Source organism: Dasypus novemcinctus, chromosome 15, assembly GCF_030445035.2.
Source record: "Dasypus novemcinctus isolate mDasNov1 chromosome 15, mDasNov1.1.hap2, whole genome shotgun sequence".
Taxonomy (NCBI): Eukaryota; Metazoa; Chordata; class Mammalia; order Cingulata; family Dasypodidae; genus Dasypus; species Dasypus novemcinctus.
This window is the reverse complement of record NC_080687.1, coordinates 40131188-40158338: the sequence shown is the minus strand read 5'-3', so window position 1 is coordinate 40158338 and position 27151 is coordinate 40131188. Positions and strand designations below refer to the sequence as shown.

Sequence of the window (27151 nt, the reverse complement as noted above, 5' to 3'; positions counted from 1 at the left end):
TTGCATACCTGAGGTATGATTGACATTTTCTTCCTTAAATCATGAAGTCCAATTTCACTTGTCAAGATCTTATCAATCCAAATTTTACCTTCAGGTTCTGACAATCTAAAAAGGGCTGAAATGAGGGAACTTTTTCCAGCTCCTGTTCTTCCCACAATTCCAACCTACAAGGAGAACCAGAAAGAGATATTGAGAAAATAATATGTAACAATCCTAGGAGAAAACTTTGGTTTCTGAAGATGAATTAAGGGGGTTTTATATTGGGTATAATTGAAAGAGTTTCTCAACCTCGGCACTTGACATTTTTGGCCAGATAATTCCCTGTTGGGGGACTGTCCTGCGCATTGTAGGATGTTCAGTGACATCCCACGGCCTCCACCCACTAGGTGCCATTAGCATCCATCCCCCTACCAAGCTGTGACAACCAAAAACTGTCTTCAGACATTGCTAAATGTCCTCTCAAGTGCAAAACTGACCCTGGTCTAAAGAAGAGTGAAAAATGACAAGATCAGTCTATTGACAATGAAAAGCCATCAGTTTCCCAAGTGGCACAGTCAGTTTTTATATTAGCTTTATTCCTAGGGTCTGGGTATTAAGAACCTTGAGATCTTAATTTCACAAGATGTCAACAACTCAAGTCAGAAGGGTGATATATAAATACATATTCATTTTGCCATCATCCTGTGATGAATTATTCTTTGGTAGTAAAACCAAATCACTCCTTAATATTAAATACCTGCCTATGCTCTGTCTTGAAAGGAAATATCTTAAACTTTTAAAATGCAGGTCTCAGGGTCTTAAAAAACAGTAATGAGTAGCCAAAACACACATAACACAATAACAACAAAAATAACCTTTGCTATTTTAATGAGGTCTTTCATCTGGGCAGTTCAGAAGGCATCTTACAAACAAATTAATCCTTATAATTGCACCCTTAGGAATGATACATGTTGAGCACCATTCCTCTTATTAAAATCATAGTAGAGAGAAATTAAGTGAACTGAGAATAAGATCAAAGAATCAATATAATGTGGTAAAACACTGGTCAGGAATGAAACTGTATTGTAAAAATGGCTTTTAGATGTGTACATTGAAACCGGTATGCATGAACTGGCCTTTTAATCAATGAGCTTGCCAAAATGCAAATTCACTCATGGGAACTACCCAAGAGACATCATCATCTTTATTTAGGAATCTGGAATCAACAAAGGACCTAAGATCTGCCTTCAATCATCTATAAAGCAAGTTCAGCATATTATTAAAACTTAGTTTTAAAACAGAGAGGACTAAACTTTATTGAGTGGTGATTATATGCTAGGAACTTGACATATCTTCATTTGAATACCTCAGAACCCCAGTTAAAGGGGTGTGATAACTGGGTGAGTACAGAATCAAGAAAACACATCTTTTAAAAATGGTAGGAGATGCTTGTAGTGCCCTTCCTTGACCCTCCCACATCCCCTCCCTGGCGCGAGTCTGAGCTCCCAACTGGGGGACCCTGACCCTGTTCCAGAGGAAGAACAGTAACCCCTTTGTGCACAGTGTGGTGTTGCCTGTAGGTCAGTGCCAATCTACTAGGTAGTAACATGAAAGTCCCAACCAAGAAACCCTTCTCTAATGCACCCTCCCAGAATCTGCCCTATAGGCAGAAATAGCTTGAAAACAGCTGAAGCAGTGGGAAAACAAGTCAGTCAACATGGCCTTGGGCAAAACTCCCTGCTCCCAGTCATACACAGAGCAGGCAGGAGGGGGAGAAAGTATATTTCATTGGGAATAGAGAGGGCACTCAAATTTCTGTAAACGGTGGAATTGTTAAGGCCATGAACAAGTAAAGGCCCAGATGAGATGCAGATTCAGAAAAAATGGAAAGGACCATGCACTTCACCTTAGCCTTGGGTTGATCTTCTTGATAGGAGGGCTAAATTCTGATGGAAAGCACCACTCAACACAAAGCCAATTTGCAAAGACTGTGAAAAGTGTTTTTTGTATTTGTTTTTGCTACCTTCTGGCTCTCAGTGAAATTTCTGTCATATCACTAGCTGGATATAACTTAAAGAGCAGAGAATTCAGGAACTAAATTCCAGAATTAACACTTTAAAACACTAAAATGGGGAGGCCGACTTGGCCCAGTGGTTAGGGCGTTCAAACCCCGGGCCTCCTTGACCCGTGTGGAGCTGGCCCATGTGCAGTGCTGATGCGCGCAAGGAGTGCCGTGCCACGCAGGGCTCTTGCCTGCATAGGGGAGCCCTACGCGCAAGGAGCGCGCCCCGCCCTGTAAGGAGAGCCGCCCAGCAGGAAAGAAAGTGCAGCCTGCCCAGGAATGGCACTGCACACACGGAGAGCTAATACAACAAGATGACGCAGCAAAAAGAAACACAGATTCCCGTGCTGCTGACAACAACAGAAGGGGACAAAGAAGATGTAGCAAATAGACACAAAGAACAGACAACCGGGGTGAGGGGGGGAAGGAGAAACAAATAAATAAATAAATCTTTTTAAAAAACACATTAAAATGTAAAGTGTATAACAAAAGATTATAAGAGAAAGAAAAAGGAAATAATGGTCCATAGAAAGGAACAAGAGAAAAATCCAGAAACCATCAATGAAGAAGACCAAACTTTGAAAATAACAAAGACTTTTAAAAATTGATCCTTACTATGTTCAAGGAAATAAAGGAAAACACAAAAAAGAACTAAAGGATATCAGGAAAACAATGAATGGACAATATGAGAATCTCAGTAAAGAAAGAAAATTTATAAAGGAACCAGACAGAAATTCTGGAGTTGAAGACAATAACTGAAATGAAAAAATTCCCTGAGGGTTTCAACAGCAGAATGGAACTGGCAAAAAAAAAAAAAAGAATGAGTTGAAAGACAAGACAACTGAGGAGAAGAAAAAAAAAGAATGAAAGTGAACAGAGTCTAAGATACCATCAAGCATACCAGTATAACCATTATAGCAGTCCCAGAAGGAGAAGAAAAAGGGGTAGAAGGTATAGTCAAAGAAATAATGGCAGAAACTGCCCTAATTTAATAAAAGTCATGAATATGCACATTCAAGAAATCCAAGGAATTCCAAACAGGATAAACTCAAAGATAACCACACCCAGACACATATTAGTCAAACTAATGCCAAAGGATAAGGATAAAGTTCTGAAAGCTGCAAGAGAGAAAAGCAATGTGTCAGGTCCAAGGGAGTCCTAATAAGATTAAAGGCTGATGTCTCATCAGAAATGACAGAGACAAGAAGGTAGTGGGCAAAATGTTCAAGTTTTATAAGAAAACAACTGCCATCCAAGAATTCTATATATTTTCAAAACCACGGGAGAGATCAAGACATTCTTATATAGACAAAGCTGAGGGAATTTGTTATCACTACGTCTTCCCTACCTACAATGCTAACGGGAGTAGTTCTTCAAACCAAAAGGAAAGAACACCCCCTTACACTCCCTATTTTTGTTCCTTAAAATTGATAAAGTATCTTCTTTGCCATTGCTGCAAAAATATTACAATGTTACTGTTAACTATCACCTATAAGTTACATTAGTTGTAATTTTCCCATGTACCATCATATTCTTAACATTTTGTAAAAGAGGAACATTCTTATATTTATACTATTAACCACAATATTCATCAGCGACCGAAATCACTATGTTATACAATTTCTGGACTATTCTCTAGCTTTCTTTCAATTGACATTTACACCCACAGACCACCTGTTTAAGCCACAATCACATTTACAAATCAACAATGTTAGTTATACTCACTGTAATGTGTTACTGTCAACTCTATTCACTTCTCCACTTTTACAATTAACCTTATTAATAGTGCTACATACATTAAGTATCAGCTTCAATTCTCAAACCACATTCAATCTCCTAGTAACCTATACTCTAGAGTTTACCTCAGTGAGTTTACTCATCATACTTTGTTCTGAGTAGTGGGACCATGCTATATTTGTCCTTTTGTGCCTGGCATATTTTACTCAATATAATGTCCTCAAGGATCATCCTTGTTGTTATATGTATCCCAATTTCATTTATTCTTACAGCTGAATAGTATTTCATTGTATGTATAAACCACATTTTGTTTATCCAGTCATGAGTTAATGGACACTTGGGCTAGTTCCATATTTTAGCAATTTTGAATAATACTGCTATGAACACTGGTGTGCAAATGTCAGTTTGTGTCCTTGCTTTCAGTTCTTCTGTATATATTCCTAGTAAAAGGATTCCTGTATCATATGGCAGTTCTATATTTAGCTACTTGAGGTAATGTCAAACTCTTCCACGGAGGCTGCACCATTCTATGTTCCCACCAATGGTGGAGTGTTCCTGTTTCTTCACATCCTTTTTAGCACTAGTTGTCTCTTTTTTTAAAAATAATGGCCATTATATAAGGTGTGAATTGGTATCTCATTGTACTTTTGATATGCATTTCTCAAATACCTAGTGCTGTTGAACATTTTTTTCATGTGTTTTTTGGCCATTTGGATTCCTCTTTGGGAAAATGTCTATTCAGTCTTTTGCCCAGTTTTAAACTGTCCTTCTGTTGTTAAGTTGTATGATCTTTATATAACATGAGTATGAAACCCCTTTCAGATAAGTAGTTTCCAAATATTTTCTCACATTGAGTAGCTTTCCTTCTCACTTTCTTGACAAAGTCTTTTTTTTTTTTTAAAAGATTTTATTTATTTTATTTAATCCCCCCCCCACCCGGTTGTCTTGTTCTCTGTGTCTATTTGCTGCGTCTTGTTTCTTTGTCCACTTCTGTTGTCTTGAGCGGCACGGGAAGTGTGGGCGGCGCCATTCCTGGGCAGGCTGTACTTTCTTTCGCGCTGGGTGGCTCTCCTATGGGCGCACTCCTTGCGCGTGGGGCTCCCCTACGCGGGGGACACCCCTGCGTGGCACGGCACTCCTTGCGCGCATCAGCACTGCGCATGGGCCAGCTCCACACGGGAGAAGGAGGCCCGGGGTTTGAACCGCGGACCTCCCATGTGGTAGACGGACGCCCTAACCACTGGGCCAAGTCCGTTTCCCATGACAAAGTCTTTTGAAGAACAAAAATGTGTAATTTTGAAGAGGTCCCATTTATACATCTTTTATTTCATTGCTCATAATGTGGGTATAAGGTTTAAGAACCTACCACCTACCAAAAGATCATGGAGAAGTTTCCCTACATTTTCTTCCAGGAGTTTTATGGTTGCAGCTTTTATTATTTAGGTCCTTGATTCATTTGTAGTTAATTTTTTTTATAAGGTATGAGAAAGGGGTCCTCTTTCTTTCTTTTGGATATGTATATTCAATTCTACCAGCACCACTTGTTAACATACTGTTATGGCCCAGCTGAGTGGGCTTGACAGGCTTGTCAAAAATCACTTGACCATAGACGTGAGGCTCTATTTCTAAGTGCTCTATTTGGTCCCATTGGTCAGTCTGTCTATCTTTATGCCAGTACCATGCTGCTTGTTTTTTAGCCACTGTAACTAAGTAAAATGATTTAAAGTCAGGGAGTGGGAGTCCTCCAACTTTGCTCTTCTTTTAGAGATCTTTTTGGTTATTTGGTGCCCTTTATGTTTCCAAATAATTTGATAACTGGCTTTACCATTTCTGCAAAAAAGGCTGTTGGGATTTTTATTGGTATTGTGCTGAATCTGTACATTAGTTTGGACAGAACTGACATCTTAATGATTATTTAGTCTTACAATGCATGACCATGGAATGCTGTTCCATTTTTAGTTCTTCTTTGATTTCTTTTGGCAATGTTTTATAGTTTTCTGAATATAGATCCTTTATGTCCTTGGTTAAGTTTATTCTTTATTTATAGATGACAAGATCCTATATACAGAAAATCCAAAAATCCTCAACGAAGCTACTGGAGCTAATAAATGAATTCAGCAAAGTGGTAGAGTACAAGATCAACAGGCAAAAATCAGTAGTGTTTCTATATATTAGTAATGAACAATCTGAGAAGAAAATCAAGAAAAAAATTTCCATTTATCATAGTAAAAATCAAATATCTAGGAATAATTTAACCAAGGATGTAAAGGACTTGTACATGGAAAACTACAAAACATTGCTAAAAGAACTCAAAAAAGACCTAAATAAATGGAAGGATATTTTGTGTTCATGGATTGGAAGCCTAAATATTGTTAAGATGGCATTTCCAGCTAAGTGCTTTACTAAATATTGTTATGATGTCAATTCTACCCATAGTGATTTAACACAATCTTAACCAAAATTCCAGCAGCCTTCTTTGAAGAAATGGAAAAACCAACCATCATATTTATATGGAAGGATAATGGCCAAAACCATTTTGAAAAAACAAATGAAATCTGATGACCGGATTAGTCAGCCAAAGGGGTGCTGATGCAAAATACCAAAAATTGGGTGGTTTTTATGAAGGGTATTTATTTGGAGTAGGAGTTTACAGATAACAGGCCATAAAGCATAAGTTACTTCCCTTACTAAAGTCTATTTTCACGTGTTGGAGCAAGATGGCTGCCGATGTCTGCAAGGGTTCAGGCTTCCTGGGTTCCTTTCTTCCCCGGTCTTGCTTCTCTCTAGGCTCAGGGTTCCTCTCATCCCAGGGCTTGCTTCTCTCTGGGCTCAGGGTTCCTCTCTTCCCAGGGCTTGCTTTTCTTTCCTCTGTGTGCTTACTTCCTGGAGCTCCAGCTTAAGACTTCAGCATCAAACTCCAAAATCAAAACTCCAACATCAAAAACTTTCAGCATCAAAAAGCTCCAACTCTATCCTTTGTCGTGCCTTTTATCTGTTAAGTTCCCACCCACCAAGGGGCAGGGACTCAACACTCTACTGATGTGGCCAACTAAAGCCCTAATCATAACTGAATCATGCCCAGGTACAGATCAGTTTACAAACATAATCCAGTATCTATTCTTGGAACTCATAACTATATCAAACTGCTACACTGACTCACATGTCCTGATTTTAAAACTTACTACATATAGAACTATTGTGACTAGTAATGGAAGAAACTGTAGCATTGATCCAGAGAAAGTGGCCAAGGTAGTTGCTGAGGGCAGGGAGAGGAAAGTAGAGATGAGATATGGTAGCATTTTTGGGACTTGGAGTTGTCCTAAATGATACTGGAGGGACAGATGCTGGACATTATACATCCTGCCATAATCCACTGAATGTACTGGGGGAAAGTGTAAACTACAATGTACACTATAATCCATGCGGTGCAGCAGTGCTCTAAAATGTATTCACCAAATGTAATGAATGGGCCACAGTGATGAAAGAGGTTGTTGATGTGGAAGGAGTGGGGGGTAAAAAGTGGGGTATGTGGGAACCTCTTATATTTGTTAATGTAACATTTTTTGTGATTTTGTACTTAAAAAAAAAAGACTATTATTAAAATAAATAAAATTTAAAAACAAGATTAAAAAAAACTATTATAAGGCTACATTTATCAAAACTGCATGGTACTGATTCAAAGACAGACATATAAGCCACTATATCTATGGCAAACTGATTTTTTCCAAAGCAAGTTGTTTCTTTTTTATTGTATTAGAGAAAGTCTTGGGAGCATTTGGCTTCAGTTACTGACTGTAGGGAGGCACAAAAAGTATTCTTTTTCTACTCCAACCCTCAGACACCAAGTTGCATGTGCTAATGTACAGATCTTAATTCGTAGTTTTTCTTCTAACAGTCCACTCTCTGTTCAGATGCTGCCACTCTGCTATTTATGTGGGGTTTTTTTTCACCATTTTAGACCAGACTTTTCTTTTGGTTTACATAGGTGTTTTTCCCCCATGTACCACCCTATTATTAATACCTTGTATCAGTGTAATATATTTGTTATAATTCATGAAAGAACATTCTGGTGCTTGTACTATTAACCCCAGTCCATCAACCACAGCAGGGTTCACTAAGTTATACAGTCCCAAGTTTTATCTTCTAACTTCCATACTAGCAACATACACGACCCAAAGTTTTCCCTTTTAACCACATTCATGTACATAATTCTGCACTGCTAAATACACTCACAATAATGTGCTACCATCACCGCCATCCATTTCCAAATCTTTACAATCAACCTAAATAGAAATTCTGTACAAATTAAACATCAGCTCCCCATTCTCTACCCCAAATCTACCCCTTAGTAACGTACATTTTAGGTTCTAACTCTATGAGTTTGCTTATTATAATTATTTCATATCATTGAGATCATATTAGTCCTTTTGTGTCTGGCTTGTTTAACTCAGCATAATATCCTCACTATTCATCCATGCTGTCGCATGCATCAGGACTTCATCCATTTTACAGCTAAATAATCTTCCATTATATGTATATACTACATTTGTTTACCCATTCTTCAGTTAATGGCCACCTGTGCTGCTTCTAGCTTTTGGCAACTGTAAATAATATATTGTCAATGACTTTTGATAAGGCTTCCAAGTCTACTCAATGAGGAAAGAATAGTCTCTTCAACAAATGGTGCTGGCAAATGATATCTATGTGTAAAAGGATGAAGGTAGTCCTCTACCTCATACCATATAAAAAATTTACTGAAAATAGATCAAAGTCTTGAATACAAGAACCAAAACTATAAAGTTCCTAGAAGAAAATAGAATTATTTTCAAGCCCTTGTGTTAGGCAATGGTTTTTTACACCAAAATCTTGCACAACAAAAGAAATAACAGACAAATGGGACATCATCAAAAATAAAAACTTGTGCCTCAGAGGACATCATGAAAGAAAAAAGACAAATTACCGAATGGAAGAAAGCACTTGGAAACCATATATCAGATAAGGGTTTCATATTCGGCATATATAAAGAACTGCTACAGTTCAACACAAAATGCCAAAAAAAACAATTAAAATCCTTTTGCAGTTCATAAGCATGATGAATGGGTATTCATGCGCTTGTGTGAGATGTGCCACCTTCAAACTTTGTTAGGACATTGGCATATTACCCATCTGGCATGAAAAAAAAAAAAACAAAACCAAAAAAAAATTTCTCCAAAGATATATAAATGGGGAAAACACATAAAAGGATGCTCAACATCATAAGGGAAAACCACCATGAGATACCATTTTACATGGCTACTATTTAAAAAACAAACGGAAAATAACTATTAGAGAGGATGTAGAAAAATAGGACACCCATTCATTGTTGGTGGGAATGTAAATAGGTACAGCTGATATGGATATCAATTTGGTGGTTCCTCAGAAAGTTAAGTAGAGAACTACCATATAACTCAGCAATCCCATTTCCAGAAATATACCCCAAAGAATTTTAAGGAAGGACTCAGATATTTGCAAACTGATGTTCACAGCAATATTATTCACAATTGCCAAAAGGTGGAAGCACCAAGTGTCCAGCAACAGATGAAGAAAATGCAGCATAAACGTACAACGGAATATTATTCAGCAATAAAGATGAAGTTCTGATACATGAGACAACTTGGGTGGATCCTGGAGATATCAGGTTGAGTAAAATAAGCCAGATACAAAAGGAGAAAAATTGGGTGATCTCACTGATAAGAAACAATTAAAAGAAGAAAATTCAGAGTCAGAAACTAGAATGCAGATTACCAGGGGCTGAGGTAAAGGTAGAGAATAGAAGTTAATGCTTAATTGGTACAGAGTTTCTGTTTGAGGTGATAGAAATGTTTTGGTAATGGACGATGGTGGATGTTAGCACAATATTGTGAATGCAATTAACACCAATGAATTATATATTTAAGTGGTTAAAATAGGAAATTTTAGGTTGTATATATGTTACCAGAATACAAATTTTATAAAAAACCTATGACTGCATAACACAGTGAACCCTAACATATTATGGACTATAGTTAATAGTACAATTATAATAGTATTGTTTAATCAATTTAATTTAACAAAGGCACCACACTAATGAAAAGAGTTAATAGTGAAAACTGTGTATATGAGGGGGGAGGGTTATATGGGAACTTTGTATTTTTGCATGATTTTTCTGTAAACCTGCAACTTCTAATTTAAAAAATTACACATTGATATGGCAATGTTAACTGTCTGAAAGAAAAAAACCACCATACAACTCTAGTCTGAAAGCCTTTCACAGATTACTTAGTGGTACCAACTGTAAAATCAGCAATTTTACATTCAAAACACCATAGAGACACTGAGATAGTTTTATATTAGTTGATGTGGAATTGCCTCTCTACATTTTCCCACGGTAGGCTAATCTGGGTCTCTGAGGACCACACCAATATGCTAGACAGTTGCACCCAGATAATTCTTCATACACGAAACTCAACACAATCAATTCCAAAGCCTCACTCATAACAGCTGCTTCCTTTGATTTCCCCATTTTCATTCTATCACTCACATGCTCAAAACTTTCACCTTATTTCTAGCCTGGTGCCAAGCCCTGAAGATTCTACTTCTGCATTGTTTCTTGACTTAGTGCCTCATTCTAATTCTCACAGCTACCACTAGTGCAAGATTGCATTATCTTTTAAACACATACAACACAAAACCTTTTCCCTAATTATCAGTTCAAATGAATTTCAAAAGTAATAAATACTAGCAGTAAATCCCATCATTCTTATAGAACTATTCTTACCATGTGGTGCATTTTCTTTCTGTCCTTGTATGTGTGTGTTCTTAAAGAGATAAACTCATATGTTTAAACAAGAAAGGATTAATATGAACATATTGTAATTTTTCACTTAATATTTCATAAAATACTTATTTTAACAGCCATGTAATATTACAGTTTATATGATAATTTATTTAACCAATCCCATCTTTGTGGATATTTCTAGTACTTTGCTAGTAGAAATAACACTGTGTTAAGCATTCTTGAAGCGAAATCTTTGCAAATAACCTTAATTACTTCCTTAAGATAAATTTTCAGATGGGGGATTGTTGAGAAACAGGTATGAACATTTTTAGAGGAGGCTGTTTAAGCACTGACACTACCCTGCAGAAATACGATACTAATATATATCCCCACCCATTTCCTGGCACATTCACAAACTTGTGTGTTATAACTTTGTTTTAATCGACATTAAAACAAGGCTTGATTCTACAAAGTGAAACTACTTTCCTCCAGTATGTCTTGCTAGGGGTAGAGCATGACTCTGGCTTGCTGTCTCCCATGTCTTCCCGTCTCCCATGTCTTCCCACTGTAATTCACGTGCACCCAGCTCTCATTTTAAACTTCCAAAAGTAAGAGTGGAAGTTTAAACTATGCCTAGCTTTCCCCACTGGGAAACCTCCACAAAACTGTCCCAACTAACCTTTCCATCCTTCACTCCTTCCTTGGGATTGTTAGGTGGTCTGAGGCTTAAATGTGAAAATAAGTGCTATGTGCATGGTAGTTTATAATGTTATATATCAGGTAGTGTGCTGAACGATGGCTCCCCAAAAGATACGCCCATGTGCTACCCCCTGGAGCCTGCAAATTTTAGGTTATTTGAAAAAAGGGTCTTTGCAGAGGTAATTAAAACTAAGGCTCTCGAGATGAGAACATCCAGGATTGCCTGGCAGGGGCCTACGTCCAACAGCAAGGGTCCTTATAAAAGACATGCAGTGGAAAGGCAGAGAAGGTGAAGTGAAGACTGAGCCAGGGATTGGAGGGATGAAGTCTCCAGCCAGGAATTCCTGCAGCCAAGCTACAAGAAGTAAGGAAAGATTGTCCCCTAGAGCCCCTGGGGGAGCACAGCCCTGCAGATACCTTGATTTTGGACTTGGTCTCTAGAGCTGTGAAGCCACCCAGTCTGTGGTAATTTGTTATAGCAGCCCTAGGAAGCTAATACACCCAGCATACCCGTAGAAACCCAATTCTTCATTCGCTATGGATCACAGGGTCTTTGGATAGCATCGTGCCTTTTCATATGCCAGTCCCTCTACCCAGAATGCCTTTCACGTGCATTTCCTCCTGTTGAAATCCTAATCACACGTCACAGAGTCTGCTTCCAGTGCTCCATTTCCTGAAAATATCTACCTGTCCCCTCAAGTGGACTTCTCTCACCCCTAAAGGATATCAGGGCGCTTTTTTCTAAGCATCTATCAAATTTTTGTAAGTCTCTTACTGGCCTCCTTTTGTCTTATATAGGAGCCACTTATAGATGGCCTTCTTTCTTCTAGAATATATGGTTGAGAGCAAGAGCTGCAATAGATTCACCTCTGTATTACCTGTTGTGTCCGGGAAAAAAATAGACATTTCATAAGGAGTTGAGGAGATTAAGGCTTATTGTTCAGGTATACGGAAATCTGAGAAGAGACGATGACATGGCAGGTGAATCCTATAGCCATAAACAATTGCAACTGGCCAGCCTCTTGTTTTCATGGGAGAGACAAAAGTATGCGCAGTCTAAGTGGTTAAATTCATTTTACTGCCTATAACAATGACAGGTATCTTTTATCAAGCATTTATGTTGTGCTAGTCTTTGCTAGGTACTTTACAGGTCTTATCTCATGTAAGTTACATAATAACCCTGGCAGGTAGGTCCTATTCCATTTTGCAAAAGAGAAAATTGAAGCTTAGGAAGATTAATTAACCTGTCTGAAGTAATAGAGGCCACAAGTGGCAGAATAGGACTCAACCCAGGTTTGCATGCCTCTTGCCCACTTTGAAGACTGCCTACTTATGTGGTGACAGTGGCAAGAACTGGCTGAAAAGTCACTCTGATGGCCTGGCACCTTATTCCCTCTGTTGAGTCAACAGGGACAAAGTGGGGACAGCTGTGGTTGAGGTTAAGGGAACTGGTTTACCATATAGATCCTGCTGCTAGACAGTTAATGCACTATATGGGACACAGGTGAGTATACTGTGGAGGTTGGCGGAAGACACCAGCTATCTTGGCGCAGACAGGGTGCCTGTAGCCAGGTGGTCTACAGGTGTTGGCAGCACGTCCTGGGCATGCACAGTCAGGGCTAGAAGAGAAACCTGCAGCTGCGGGGCCACTGGGTGCCCGGGGGAAAGGCCAGATAGACCTAATTCCATCCTTGAGGCAGTGACACTGATTTAATCCCATCCAATGGTGGTGAAACGGCCTGAAATATACTGCTAAGCTTGGTAGTCTCTGATTTGGGAGCGGGGGGAGTGGGGTGAAATACTTTTAGTTCTTCTGGAGGAAGCTGCTATGGGAACAGAGGCTGATATCGGAAAAGTATGGCAAGTGTGATGAAACGGACTGTGATAGAAAACAGACTCTATTGAGAAGATACAAATACATGCATAAAATCTGGAATAACAGAACATAAATGGTAATGAAAATTCAAGATTTTCAGAATATAAAGGTAAAAAAATCTGTAGAATGGTAAGTGGCACAGGAACTTCTAGTCAGATTCAGAAAAAGAGGGGTTGGGATAATTCATTAGCTCAATTTCCAATTGTCAAAGGAAGTTTCTGGGAAAACACAGGTAATCAGTCATCAAAAATTGCTTATGGGAGAGAGATGACTTAGTATGCTTGAATGTGCCCAGAAATCATCTGGGGACAATGCTCGAATACAGTTCTGATTCAGGAGGTCTCAGTGGGGCCTGAGATTCTGCATTTCTAACAAGCTCCCCGATGTGATGCTGCTGGTTCAGGAACCACGGTTTCAGTAGCAAGGACTGAGACAGCTGCCAAGGGAAGAGGGACCCTGGAGCATGAGGACAGGGGTTCTACAAAAGTATTATGTAAAAAAGGAGAAAATGTAGGACACTAATATTTTTGCACATTATAGCAAGGTCTAGTACACATCTGTAAAAATGTATTATCAAAGTAATAGCTCTGAGTAAAATAAATAAATTAAAAAAAATAACAAACCCAAATCAATCTACATCTCTAGAGCTGGAAAATGCTTTAAAATGGCCCAGTACTTTCTAAAACGATCAAATCAACCACAAAATCATCTAAATGAAAAAATGCAGCCAGTGTTTAAAATCAAACCAGGAAGCCTCGGGTGGTATTTATTTCATTTTGGGTCTTTATTTTTATTTGCTATTTCTTCCATGAATTAGAAACCTGTTTAGTACCTATTACAGTTTCCTGTTTATTATAACTTCCTAGAATCTGGACAGTGGAAGAAATAATTTTTAGAAACATCACTGCTGCTGTGTTGGCATATTTCCATGTCCTCCCTCTCAATCAAATGAAACACCAAAGAGATGTCCTGGGATAATGGGGGTTGGGGGCAGGTGTATGAAGATGAAACCTGAGATAGACATAGGCAGAGTGAAATTATTTCATGACCGTGCTGCCTAGATATAATTTCTAAATACATAAATGGAGTCAAATATGGCGCCATGAGTGGACCAAAAAACAAATCAAAAGTCAAATTTTTGTAGTTATAACTCAGTCTTCAAATTCAATTTGCCTTCAACCATGTTAGAATCACAGATAATCCTATGATTTGGGGGTTTTAAGACTGAAGAATACAAATCTAGAGATATATACTATATAAGTTTTACAACAGAGTTTCAAGGCTAATTCACATTTTATTGCTTCAAGGAAAAGTTAAGCTGCATGCAAATGAACAGAACTCTATTTACAATGCAAAATCTGATAAGCGCCTTTGCTGTGAGTAAGCAAGGAACAGAATTGGAAAGACATTACTCTCGTCCAGAGCTGCAGTCAGTTTTCCCTACACAGCAGTCCTCAGCTTCTTCCCAACCTACAAGGAAACTGTGGAAATAATTAGGGTCCTGCTTTCACCAAATGAGTTGCTAAAGCTGCTCCCTGGGTATCATTTGGGCATTAAGTGGTACATTTATTCTTTCATTTCACAAGGGTATCATTCGTTAAATTACTGCTATAGTCCACTAAATGGATTTGTGGTAGAGAGAGTGTTTAGAGGAGCAGCTGTTAAAGTATTTAACACTTACATCTAGGTAATGGGTTGTTTACAGGAAGTAGGTTTCATTGTGTGTCTGTCCCTGGTTTCTTCATACCTGCTTATTACTCACTCTCATAGCAACAGCCACGCAGCACCCACTACACGCCACACAGCATCTTCTGGGAACAAAGATGAACATGAGATGCTCCCTGACCTTTAAGAAGCCTCAGGGTTGTGTAAGATACAGACCTGTATTTACAAATCATGCCAGAAAAGCTATCTTAAAGGAATGGATGAGATGATGTAGCAGAACGGAGGACTTTATAGAGGCAGAGGCATCTGCACTGACTCTGAATGACTAGACGTTCAACAGACAATGGAAGGGAAGGGAGAGCAAAGGGAGGGGCAGCAGGTGCCTCAGGGGGAGCAAGGGGAGCACACGACGTTTTGGAGGAATGGAAAGTACTCTGATTCTATGGAGGTGTGTGCACATGTTAGCAGTCAGGCTGGAGAGGGAGGCAGGTGAAGAGCCTCCTACTGCCTTGTCTGTTCTGGATCAGTCCCTCCAAGAGCCTGCCGAGTCCCAGCCATGGGCCCGCAGCCTGTGAAAGGAACACTGCGGGCTGACCGAGGCTCCAGCAGGATCAGCGCACAAACCGCCTGGCCATCTCCCCCGTGTATCATCCTTTGCCCCTCTTGGCTTTCCTTGAATTAATTGACTGAGTGAGTCTCTGGGTCCAGCGTGGGTCTCTGGTCTCTGATCCCCAACTGGGTGGAGTTCTGGTGGCTAACAGCCGGTCATGCAGCTCCTGGAGAGGACGGGGGCTTACTATGTTCCCGCTGGCAGCTTGCCCAGGTCAGGAGCTGCCAAGCAGCCACATGAGGATCCAATTTGTGTTTCAGAAAAACAAACAAATACACCAAAAACACTCTTGTTTAGAGCATAAGAGAAGGATAAGACTTTGGAAAAGGCTAAGGGTCGGGGTAGGAGGGCTTAAACAGAGCTGTCACAGGGGAGAAGAGAAAGGATTTGAGAAATATAAAGATATAAGAAACAAGAGAAGCTAGATGTTGGAGGGTTAGTGGCAAGGAGCAGGGAAGAGCTGGGGTTGACTTCCAAGACTTAGACATGACTGATTAGAAGTCAAATATATTTTCCCACATAAGGTTAATAAATTCCAGCTTTGAAACATAGATGCCACCAACCACCATGAAGCAGCTTACAACAGTGAGGAAAGAAATATTTAGAACCACATTCCATAGTCATTTTTCAAGAAAGAATTACCTGTAACATGACCAATGTAATTTGCATTCAACAGAAAGGCTCCTTAAAATGTTCACCAGGAAGCCAACAAGTAGGCACAGTGTTAAATCTTGAGTTGGAATTTTAAAGAGGGTTCAAACAAACCTTTTCTCTTGATTTAATGAGTGCTGTCAGGTGCTTCAAAACTAGAGGTCCATCTAAACTGTATGAGAAGTTAACATTATCAAAGACAATCACTCCTTCATGGGGCCAGGCTGGTGGTGGGCGCCTCTGATATTCCCAAGGTGCTTCTTTTTCAAGGTCCGTATATTCAATCACTCTTTCTACTGAGATCATCTGAAAGAGATGTGACATCCACAGAGGTTAGGAACAAAGTTGTTATTTATGGTTTTAAGAGAATGTAGATGAAATTTACTTCTTTTATGTCCAGTTGGTTAAGGATAACTCAAGTCTTACGTCCCCAGAAGCAGGAGATTGTTGAGGACTTTGATGAGTTACAAACATTTTCACTTCTGGTTGCGTCCTTCAATATTACATTAAACTAAAAGAATTAGTAGATTTTATTTATCCACTTATCTCAAAAAGAGCAAGAGGACTTTGTAAAAGAAAAAAATAACTGCAACCAATCATAATCTTTTGTTACAGAAGGGCAGTCAATATATAATAGTTAAATAGGATGATGATCAAAGGTCATTTTAATAATTAGTCACTTTCTTCTCTATTGGAAGTGTGAAAAGGAAAGACTTCATTTTCACTGTTTTCCTCCTTTCAGTCAAAGGTGCTAATACTCAAATGAGGAGATAATTTGCACACTGCTTGATCCTTTGCACACTGCACATCATGAGAGTGGGCTTGCCCTACCAGATGGGACACTTGCAAATTCAAGACCTCCTGCCTCCTGGACAACATATCTCAGAATAAATGCTACAATGGGGGAAAAGGGACCCTATTAATTAAACTAACAAATAACCTCAAAATACTGAATTTTACCAGGAATGAGGAAGAACCCATTAAGAAACAAAGATAACCAAGCCTCTAGGAAATTAACTTATATCCCATCCGCTCTAGTTTCCCTCCTACAGAGACATTTATTACATTTGAAAACATCTTGTGATGACTATAAACCTGCTGACACAGCATACATAAGACTGAGAAAAAGATGTATACATTTCATTTTACATTAACTTTAAACATATGGAAGAAGGATCTAAAAAACTCTCTTAGCTATGATGTAAAAATAACATTTTTAATATTTTACATAAGAATTGCTTTTATGCCATTTAATGGCAGGGAAACTTGAAAAGGCCAAGAATGCTAAGATAAACATTACCATATTCTCAACTTCGGCGCTTTGTCTAACACACCACTGGAACATCCCCATGAGTGTGAGGGCGTAGGACAAGGCCAGGCCAACCTGCCCTGCATCCAAAGCTAAACGAGGAGAAAAAGGGGAATAAAGTCAGTCTCATTCTCAGCCCTAAGGCTGGCTTCATTTATTACTTTACCAGGAGGACCCCTTTATAGTGTTTAAACAGTTTGCATATACATAATTGTAGCTGTACTTTTAATATCCATTTGGCTGAGACCATGATACAACGAGAAATGCCACTATGAACTCAGAAAGACTGTGATGTGGATTTATTAACCCCAGTAGGATCGACACATTTGAAAACAGTATAACATATGTAAGGGATAATGTCATTATTCAGACATTTATCATTATAGTTTCAAGGACCATTACATAATTCCACTTTCTATATCCAATGCAACCTCCAGACGGAAACCACTAAAAATAAGGTGATGAATACTGATGCCAATAATTTTGAATCTAAAATCCTACTCTCCTTGCTTCATTATTGAATAATGTAATTTAGTGTTGTTACTATGGAATAACAGGAGTGGAGAAGTCATGCCATACATGCCAACACTTGCTCATTTTGTACCTGCATGCCAGTGATGATGGCCTTTGTTCCTGTGGAGAACCTTTTTCAACTCAGTGCGCCTGTATCAGTATACACCAGATATCTAGGTATGAAACCATACCCAGACTAAATGCTTACTAGTAAACTTGGTTCTCTCCCCTCAACCACCAGACACTACCAGGGGCTTCAGAATGTCAGCTTGCTACATCTGTGCAGGCCTCAATTCATTCAAAGGATAACAGGACCCTGTCAGGACCAAAACAATTCTGCTAAAGGGGCCGCACCACAGAATCATATTCAACCTGACACGCCATGAATGCCTTCATGCAATTCATTAGAACCAAACAGTATATAATATTAGACAAGGTGGCAAGAGTTTAATTTAATAACTGTGAACACAACTATAAACTGTAGTCATACCATGAATAGTTATTCACATCTGTACTTACTGTTTGCCAGAATCAAGGATCCAAAGGCAACAATGATGACAAAGATGGCACAGATGGCATCCAGACGCACAGCGAACCATCGGGACGTAGTCAAAAACAAGAACCAAGCCTCTGGATTTATGAACCATAAGAAGGACAATGAATAGGCAGAAGCACGGTATTAGTTGCATCAAATGTGGGAGAGCATTTTCCTCAATTGAGTGACAAAAGACTTTTACACAGAGTAGGGCACCAATTTGACAGGTGGTGCATAGTTGCATACCCTCAAAACCTCACAGAAAATTCTGTGATATAAGATAATACATAGTACACATTACATGAAACAGTACAGTAGCTTGTGGGAAGCATGCACTGACATATTCAGCTCAGAGATTATAAACAGAAATAAAGATTGTGATGAAGAACATGGAAATATGATCAAAATCCATTTCTTGTAATGCTGTTTCTCATTATGAAGCGCACCCTCTCGTGTGTTTAACAGACCTCAGTTCCCCAAGAACAGAGAGCACAGCTCCCAAAATTGTTTTCAGCACCTTCCATACAAGGCCTCACACCATGGATATTCTTAGGAGTCTATCTAAACGACCAGCCCACTAAATGGATTGCATCTGCAAAGTGCAACAATATCTTTGAAATGCAATAAAGACTGGAAAGATGGACCAGATTTTATAGGTTTAAAGGAAATTCTGAAATTTCTCAAAGGAAATAAACTTCACTGATCCAGAGGGTTGCAAATCAGATAATCAGGAAACTGATTTCTCAGCACTTCCACCACATGGCATGCTCTAAAGCAACGCAGCAAGCTACAGCCCACCTGCTTTTGTAAATGAAGTTTTCTCAGAACACAGCCATGCCATTTGCTTACGTATATTACCTATGCCTGTGTTTGCACTACAACAGCAGAGTTGAGTGTTTTCATTAGATGGCATGTTTCAGAAAGTCTAAAATATTTACTATTCGGCCCTTTACAGAAAAAGTTTGCTGGCTCTTGCCCTAAGGGGATGGAAGGCCACAGGCACAGTGATGGAAGAGACACACAAGCCAGTCCGTGGAAGAAAAGCAGTGGCTTGACTGGGAAAGACAGTAAGTACAAAGAGGATTCAGGGTAGTCAAACCCAAGGAGAAGAGGAAGGAGAGGCAGAAGAGTGGACAAGGCCCCGGAAGAGGAGGGTCAAGCCTGAGACGGTAGCAAGTTCATCCTGAGAAACCGTTTCCAGAGACTTACAGACCTGAATGTAGATCCTGGTGTGCATCAAACAGTTCCTGAAACCTCTCCTCAGCCCTGAACGCCCGGATGGTCCAGAGTCCCTGAAGAGAGGATGATAAGTGGGAAAACACTGGACTTCGTGCTGAGGAGACAAACAGAAAGCTCAGTAAGGCTGACGTAAGGAGATCAGCTGCCTTCCAAGAAGAAATGCTCCCAGCAGCCCATGGGAGAGACGACAGCCTCTCAGGAGCAGTCCATTGAAGGCTCCCCTCAAACTCCTGGTCAAACTAGAATGCACTTTAACGAACCTGGAAATGAATGTCTCTGAACTCTTCAACCCAATTAGAATATAGTTATTCTTTCTCTGCTAACTCATTCTCTGAGGTCCTACTCAAACATGACCTTCCCTCTATATTATACTCTGACATCACTTTGGGAATAATGTTTATTAATTAGAGAAGTTGCAGGTTTACAGAAAAACCATGGACAAAATACAGCATTCCCACACACTACCATTTTAGTAACCCAAGGCAATAGCATGGCATGTTCACTATTTTTGAGCCAGCAGTGATTTTTTTATAATTCTGTTAGAGTACTTGCCACACCTAATCGTACTTATTTATGTACCTGTCTCCACCTTAGATTAATTTCTTGAGGGCAAGGACAGTGTCGTTGTATCCCAGTCACTAAACAGTGCCTGGCACATAATAGGTACTCAACAATTAAACCGAATAGACACTTTATTAACTCCCTGTATCCTATGGAATTTTCCTTTGCCTGTCTTGTGTGAAGTGTCTTTTGATGGATCACCACGCACTGGGGTATTGCACTGCCCTTGTGCCCATGGGACTTTTCCAGCCAAAAAGTCTTTGAACAGTCTGGACTTCAGCTCCAGGAGCCTGATGGATGCCTTTACAACTAACTGCCCTGCTGCACACTGGTCCTGCCTTGTGGAGCTCGCTGCAGCATGTGATCCTGTATATTGCTTTGCACATTCTTGTTTGGGATGAGTAATAACTTGTGCTTTATAAGGAAATCTTGATTTTAATACTTTGTTATATGTAGCTTCTAATGGAGCACTGTTAGTAAAACATGGGTGGTTGAGAGAAGATAATTTATCTTATATGAGGCTACATACTATTATATAAATTAGCACTGTAAGTACGTGGGGGGTATATGAGAACTATGTACTTTCTGTATGATTTTCCTTTAATAAAAAATGATGGTAAAAAGAAACAAGGGAAGAAGCTCAAACATATTTATATTTTCAGGGGCTGACTCCTTAGTATGGCATTAGAATGTCTGTGTGGGTGAGAGGTGAGTTCCATATTGGGGTGCTTACTGTGCATGTGGGCACTGCATGTGTGGGGTGGGTGCTGGGAGTACAAATGTACAGAGACACAGAACTCCCTCCTAGGAAACTTAGAGTTCAGAGTTCTACAAGAAAGAAGCCGGCTGCTGAACACGAGACATTGCAGGGGATGGAGAAGGCAGAAAGCCTTGCGGCTGAGGGAGGGCAGCCTGGCAAGTGCGCCCACGGACCATCTGCTCAGCTGTGGGGCTCTTTCCTGACTAGGAGGACATTTACCTTTAGGGGCCCTCATCTGTGACATTGCATTAAGAAACAAAACCTTCCCAGGACACAAGTGTACCAACCAGGACCTGTTCTACTCTTTACCATTATATCTAGTTTAGGCAAAGAGACTTAAGTGATTTTCAGGTGGTTTTGACTGTCCAGTTGTTTGCTTGTGCTCTGACTCTACATCCATGCTCTTCTCTCTGTTATAATGAGTAACCCTTTAATTTTTATTTATTTTAGCTTCCTTTAACTTGCACTTTTAAGTGGGCAATGAAAGTGTAGAGGACTGAACTCGTACTCTAGTGTACAGGCCTTTGCCGGTCATCCCTAAAGACCCACCTACCCCAGAGACCGGTCAGTCTGTAAACAGGGTGCTCAGGAACCTAGAGAGAACCCAGGAGGACCCCAGACCCCATTACCCTACCGGAAGAGTGCTAAGAGCAAGGCAGGATTGTGACATAAATGCTGTTTCATCCTAGGTGATGCTCACGAGGAGGGAGGAGATGGGACGGTTCACCCAGGGAGAGTCCTTAATGTACTGTGGCATAGTCATTCTACTTGCTTTTCTTAACAGATCAAAGTAGCAGGGTCCACCTTAAAAATCAGGTGATCATCCCAGCCTTGAACCCCAGGTAAGGCAAGGATCAAACCTTCTACTTTATATCATACCCAAGAATTACAGAGCAATGGCAGGAATCATTTGAAAAAGATGTTTCTTCCACATCCCCAATTAAGATGAGCAGGATGTAAATATGGGTGAACTTGAAAGTCTGCAAAGAAAATGAACTAGTATAGAGGGAAAGGGTGTCAAGCCTCTGAAATAAGCTTGCCCAATCATTTTCATCTTAAGCAATCTTCATAACAACCCCACTGGGCAACTATTATTATATTCTTGTCAGAGGGCAAAACAGACTTGAGGGATGAAGAACACTGTCCAAGGTTAAGTAGTTAGTCCAATTAAGTGGGATAACTAAGGGTCAGACCCTGTCCTATTCCCAAGTCTGTGCTTTGAAGCACAGCCAGTTTTGGAGGGAGACTAGTCATGGGGTCTAAATTTTCCATGTGTGCCTCAAAGTACTTTTTTCCAGACTTTGTGGCCTGTATTTAGAAAACTGAAGAATCTTACCCATTACTGCACATCTTATTAAGTACCTTAACTTAATCCCAGGGAGTCTGGCATGAGGACTCTTTAAAACAGCAGATTTTAGAGTCAATGGTCTGAAAACATGTGGTGCACAAGTCAACACTCCCCTTCCAATGCCCATGATAGATATGGATAATGGATTACAGCACTCCCACAGCAAGAATCTGGATATGGCTTCATAATCCAGGTACTGCCAACTCAACAGAGTTGACTGGTGAAATGTCACTAAATTACTTACTGCTATATTCATTTTCATATAAATAAAAAACATTACGATCAACCACAATTTCTCATCTGATTGCTTAAATGTCAGCTTAAGGTTCCAGAGGCAGCTAGGCAGTATGGTCTTAAAATAAACCTCAAGACTTTAGAAGTCCTTCAATGGATTTATGCCTTCTTGCCACAGCAGTCAGGCCTCTTTCTTTTTGCTGATGATGCCAGCAGTGGCCTCAAGAGGCACTCACCATCAATTACTGTTTAGAGAAAACAGTGGAATTTGATCCATCGCCCAGACGGATAGCAATACACAGTCCTAATTGGCTGGCCACTACTGTGGTTATCTGGCAGCACAGGGAAAGGACTGTCTGTATTTAACTCATTGTCACAGCCAACTGGGATACAGGAAAACCCATGCCAGGAGCCATGCCAAAGTTCTCAGAATCTCCAGGTCAACATTTCCTTATGTTTTATGGTATGCCCTGGGCTTCAAGGGAGTGCTTGAAGAAAACTTACACTGCTTCTTGAGAAAAGTCTTAGGAGGTCCCCTCTCTCTACTTCCATGTCGATGGGAAGTGACCTTACTCCAGACAAAAATCTAAGTAAAGGTGTTCCTCCTGCAGCAGAGTTCCATGAATACACCTGAAGCCTCCTTTGCAACAAGACTGTAGACTAACTGTATTTCATAAGTCTCCCCAAGTTGTAACTTGTCTGAAACCTTGTTATCGACACAAAAGACTGGTTCGGGTCAATGATATGAACAAAAGAGAATCTCCCAGGAATGCTATTTATTCCTGTCTTCTCCAAGCCCTATCCTTGCACCAAGTCATATACGCAGAATGTTACACATACACCTCCCCACTGAAACATCTTCACAAAACTAGAATCACAGTGGTTTAGCTGGTTCTGTTAGTGATTAAAAAAATTTCCTACAACTTTAATAAAACTGTCACCCATTATCCTTTCTGCAAAGTTACGAGAAATGCCTCTGAAGAGTTTATTATTTAAAAAGTAATGTGTGTGCCACATAAAAACAACTCCTTTGTCCTGATGAACTTATACTTTTCTACCTAGCAGATACTGAGAATGATGGGACTCAGTATGTATCTTCTTGGTGTGGCTTCCAGAAAGCTGAGTTAGTGTTCATTTGCAAAAACTATTCATAGATGACGTTTTCTGACAAAAGTATCTTCCTTCTTTACTTTTTGGGTATCATCTTTATATCTCAGTTTAACATTTCTACTGTCCTTATGATCTTTTGTGTTAATAATAATGAAAAATGTTAGTCATGCATTTATAATAAGATAGCTCTGAATTATTTCATCCTCTGTGATTACCTCTAGAACAGAGTGATCAATCTTAAAGTGATTTTTACATTATTCCAAAATTAGGAAGTTGAATAAAATAATAGACTAAAGGCATTAAAACCTTCCCCTTCTTCCTTATGTCCTAAGAGGATTATTTTCAAGGTTCATTTGCATGAACATCCTAAAAAAAAACAAAACCCAAAACCAAACTGTGGCATTACAACCAAATAGTAGTGATGATAAAGAGCAAGACCCAAACTAACAATGCTTCACGTGCTCAAACAACTGCAACTTGTTAGCTATTAGTTTTGAGTATATGAAAGTAATATATATTTTAAATCCATTATTTCTCACATATGACTGCATTTCTTGACACCTCCTTTCATTTCCCTAATCCTTTCCTTTCCAGTATCTTCGGGGAAAGAAAATTCCCCTATTTTCCTTCTATATTAGTTCCAACATGATGAAACATTTTATTTCTTCAAAATATATTTATTGAGTGCCTTTTCTGCATAAGGAAGTGTGTCATAAATGAGACAGAAATGGTCCGTGTCTTCAGGGCACTCGCATTCCAGTGGAAAATTATTCTACGTGCATCCTTCATTCCTTCCTCATGCTAAATGACAAAGGTGCTCTATCAACTCCACTAGCCCTCATGTCAACAGGGATCATGGTGAACATAGTATTCCTAATATAACATTGTATCAAGTATTGGGACTTTCTGGAATACAGAGTCTGCAGAATTTCAATGGTCCTTTTTTTTTTTTAAGCTTTATTTATTCTCTCCCCTTCCCCCTATTGTCTGCTCGCTTGTGTCCATTCACTGTGTGTTATTCTGTGTCCGCTTGCATTCTCAACAGCACCGGGAATCTGTGTCTTTTTGGTACATCATCTTGCTGTGTCAGCTCTGTGTGTGTGCAGTGCCATTCCTGGGCAGGCTGCGGTTTTTTCGCACGGGACAGCTCTCCTTGTGGGGCGTACTCCTTGCGTGTGGGGCTCCCCTATGCAGGGGACACCCCTCTGTGGCACAGCACTCCTTGTATGTGGCAGCGCTGCACATGGGCCAGCTCACCACATGAGCCAGGAGGCCCTGGGTTCAAACTCCGGACCTCCTATATGATAGGCATATGCTCTATCACTTGAGCCACGTCCACTTCCCTCAGGGGTCTTCATAATTACAGCATAAATGGAAATCAGCATTGCCATGCTAACCTGAGAGTCTTAATACTCACTTGTAGCTTCCAGGCGTTTAACATCTCTTGACGTTTCTAAGAAATAACGCCGGAGATAAAGGAAAATGATTCCAAGGGGAATCAAGGGTATTGCGATCCAAGGAATCACCGCCACGGCCACTGCGACCACTCCAACCACTTGTAGAAATGTCTGAAATAACAAAAATAGATACAGAGGCCTTGTGATGTTATTTATTGCATGCTTATTATGCAATATTAAGTGTTCTCCAGATATTAGCTCTTTTGATACATTCAGTAGCCCTATGTGGTAGGCACTATCATCTCTCTATTTTACAGAGGAGAAAAAAAGCACTTAGAGAAACATGAATCCCAAACTACCATGATGTTATTAGGGAAATTACTGAGCAGGTGCCATAGATAAGGAACCCAGCAGCCTCTATCTGTGGGATAAAGACATAGCTAATTACATCTTCTTGGCTTGGAAAGGAGGAAAAACATTTCAGCCTTTATCTTTGGAGTAGGAATTTCCCTTTCTTGCTTTTCTATCCATAGTTAATAATTACTGAATGGTGACTTTACCTGGCCACTTATGAAATACTTTACAGGTATTAACTAATTTAATCTGCACAGAATCCCCATGAAATAGCCTTTTTATCCCATTTCATCGATGAAGACACTGAAGCACAGGGAAAGAAAATGTAATTTGGTCAAGTTTATACAGAATAAAATGCAGAGCCAAAAGCCCATGCCATTTGCCACTATGATATACTCCTGCTTATCCCCAATATACAGGCAACTTTATTCAGGAAAAATTTATAACTTATTTGGGGCCCCTAATTTGTCTTTAACTTTTCACTCTAAATTTCTTATGGAATTTTGGAATTAATCAACATGGCCAATAAAAGAATAGAATAGAAATGTGATAAAAACAGATTTTTGCTATGATAAATCTGAGAAAGTTTTGATAATGAGGAAATTTCTTATAATGTCTAAAAGGTTAGTTTTGTTTTACATTCTGGATATATATGAAATTTTCCATCAATTTTAAGTATTTAAAATGTTCTACTTAAAAAGCTAATGATAAAAACAGTAGCAAATACCATTTCTCAGGCATTTACCCCTGCAAGGCACTGTGCTAACAGTTCTATTAATATGAACATTTGCTTAATCCTAACCTCATTACAGAATGCAAGTACTGTACTAATTTTACAAATGAAGAAGATGAGTATCTGGGAAGTTAGGAGACTTTCCTTAAAGCTCAGAACTAGAGGATGGTGGAATGAGGATCTGAATTCAGGTCTTTATGTGTCCAAAGTCTGTTAATGCTTTTTACAGAAGTTCAGCGTTAGCTTTCACAATTCTGAATGCCCTAGGGACTAGAAATTAACTTGTCTAAAGAGATAGCAGGTAGAAAGGAAATCCAAGTCACTGGATAATGCTGATTTAAGAGTCCATCTTTATCAGGAACAGTATGATACCATGGTCTTTAGCTACAGATGATCCAACTGCAATTCCACACTTAGTATCTAACTATCCCTACTATATAAGCACTGAGCTAGCTCCTTGGATAGGGCCGAATGGTGGCACAAAGATAAATGCAGCGTGGTCCGGGGCCCCTGAAGTTTACGATCCAAGACAGATACGAACAGGTGACTTCAGCACAAGGCCCAGAGTGCTATGGAAATACAGGGAGGATACATTATCATTGTTTCCTGTTCTAAGAAGAGACTCACACCTGGACTTCAGAGGCTTGTTCAACAGACAAACAAAAGAGTGGCATGAATAATTTGTAAACAGTAATAACAGTTTATAGAGATGCTGACCAACGGAGACTGCGGACATGGGCTACACTGGGTACTCAGCACCACCACTGGCGTCCTCTGTAGCCAGCACCGTCTCCTTCAGGCCACACCCTGCAGGGGCTCCCACGGAAGGATCAGAGGAGGAATGGAAGTTACAGGTACCCGTTAAAGACTCTTCTTGGTACCCATTAAAGACTAATATGTTATAGTATTGGAGTCCTCCAAAGCTGTGTTCTCAGAGGATCCCAAAACCATACCGTGAATGAGAAAAGAACTGTCATTTCCAT

General features: G+C 39.6%; 1 protein-coding gene and 1 non-coding gene across 3 annotated transcripts in view; one reads left to right on the top strand and one right to left on the bottom strand.

Annotated features, from left to right (window-relative positions):
• ABCC4 (ATP binding cassette subfamily C member 4 (PEL blood group)) overlaps nucleotides 1-27151 on the bottom strand; it is a 292359-nt gene that overhangs the window by 36597 nt on the left and 228611 nt on the right. For both annotated transcript variants that reach the window (XM_058276501.1, XM_058276502.1), the window contains 6 exons: nucleotides 25102-25252; nucleotides 19646-19765; nucleotides 18417-18527; nucleotides 17376-17476; nucleotides 16190-16381; nucleotides 9-164 (listed from right to left, as the gene is read on the bottom strand). In XM_058276501.1, the coding sequence (XP_058132484.1) occupies nucleotides 9-164; nucleotides 16190-16381; nucleotides 17376-17476; nucleotides 18417-18527; nucleotides 19646-19765; nucleotides 25102-25252 (831 nt within the window). The remainder of the gene's footprint in view (nucleotides 1-8; nucleotides 165-16189; nucleotides 16382-17375; nucleotides 17477-18416; nucleotides 18528-19645; nucleotides 19766-25101; nucleotides 25253-27151) is intronic.
• LOC111763965 (small nucleolar RNA U13) lies at nucleotides 8847-8950 on the top strand. The gene has a single exon (XR_002796679.1). It is a non-coding gene; the product is annotated as a small nucleolar RNA U13 (small nucleolar RNA).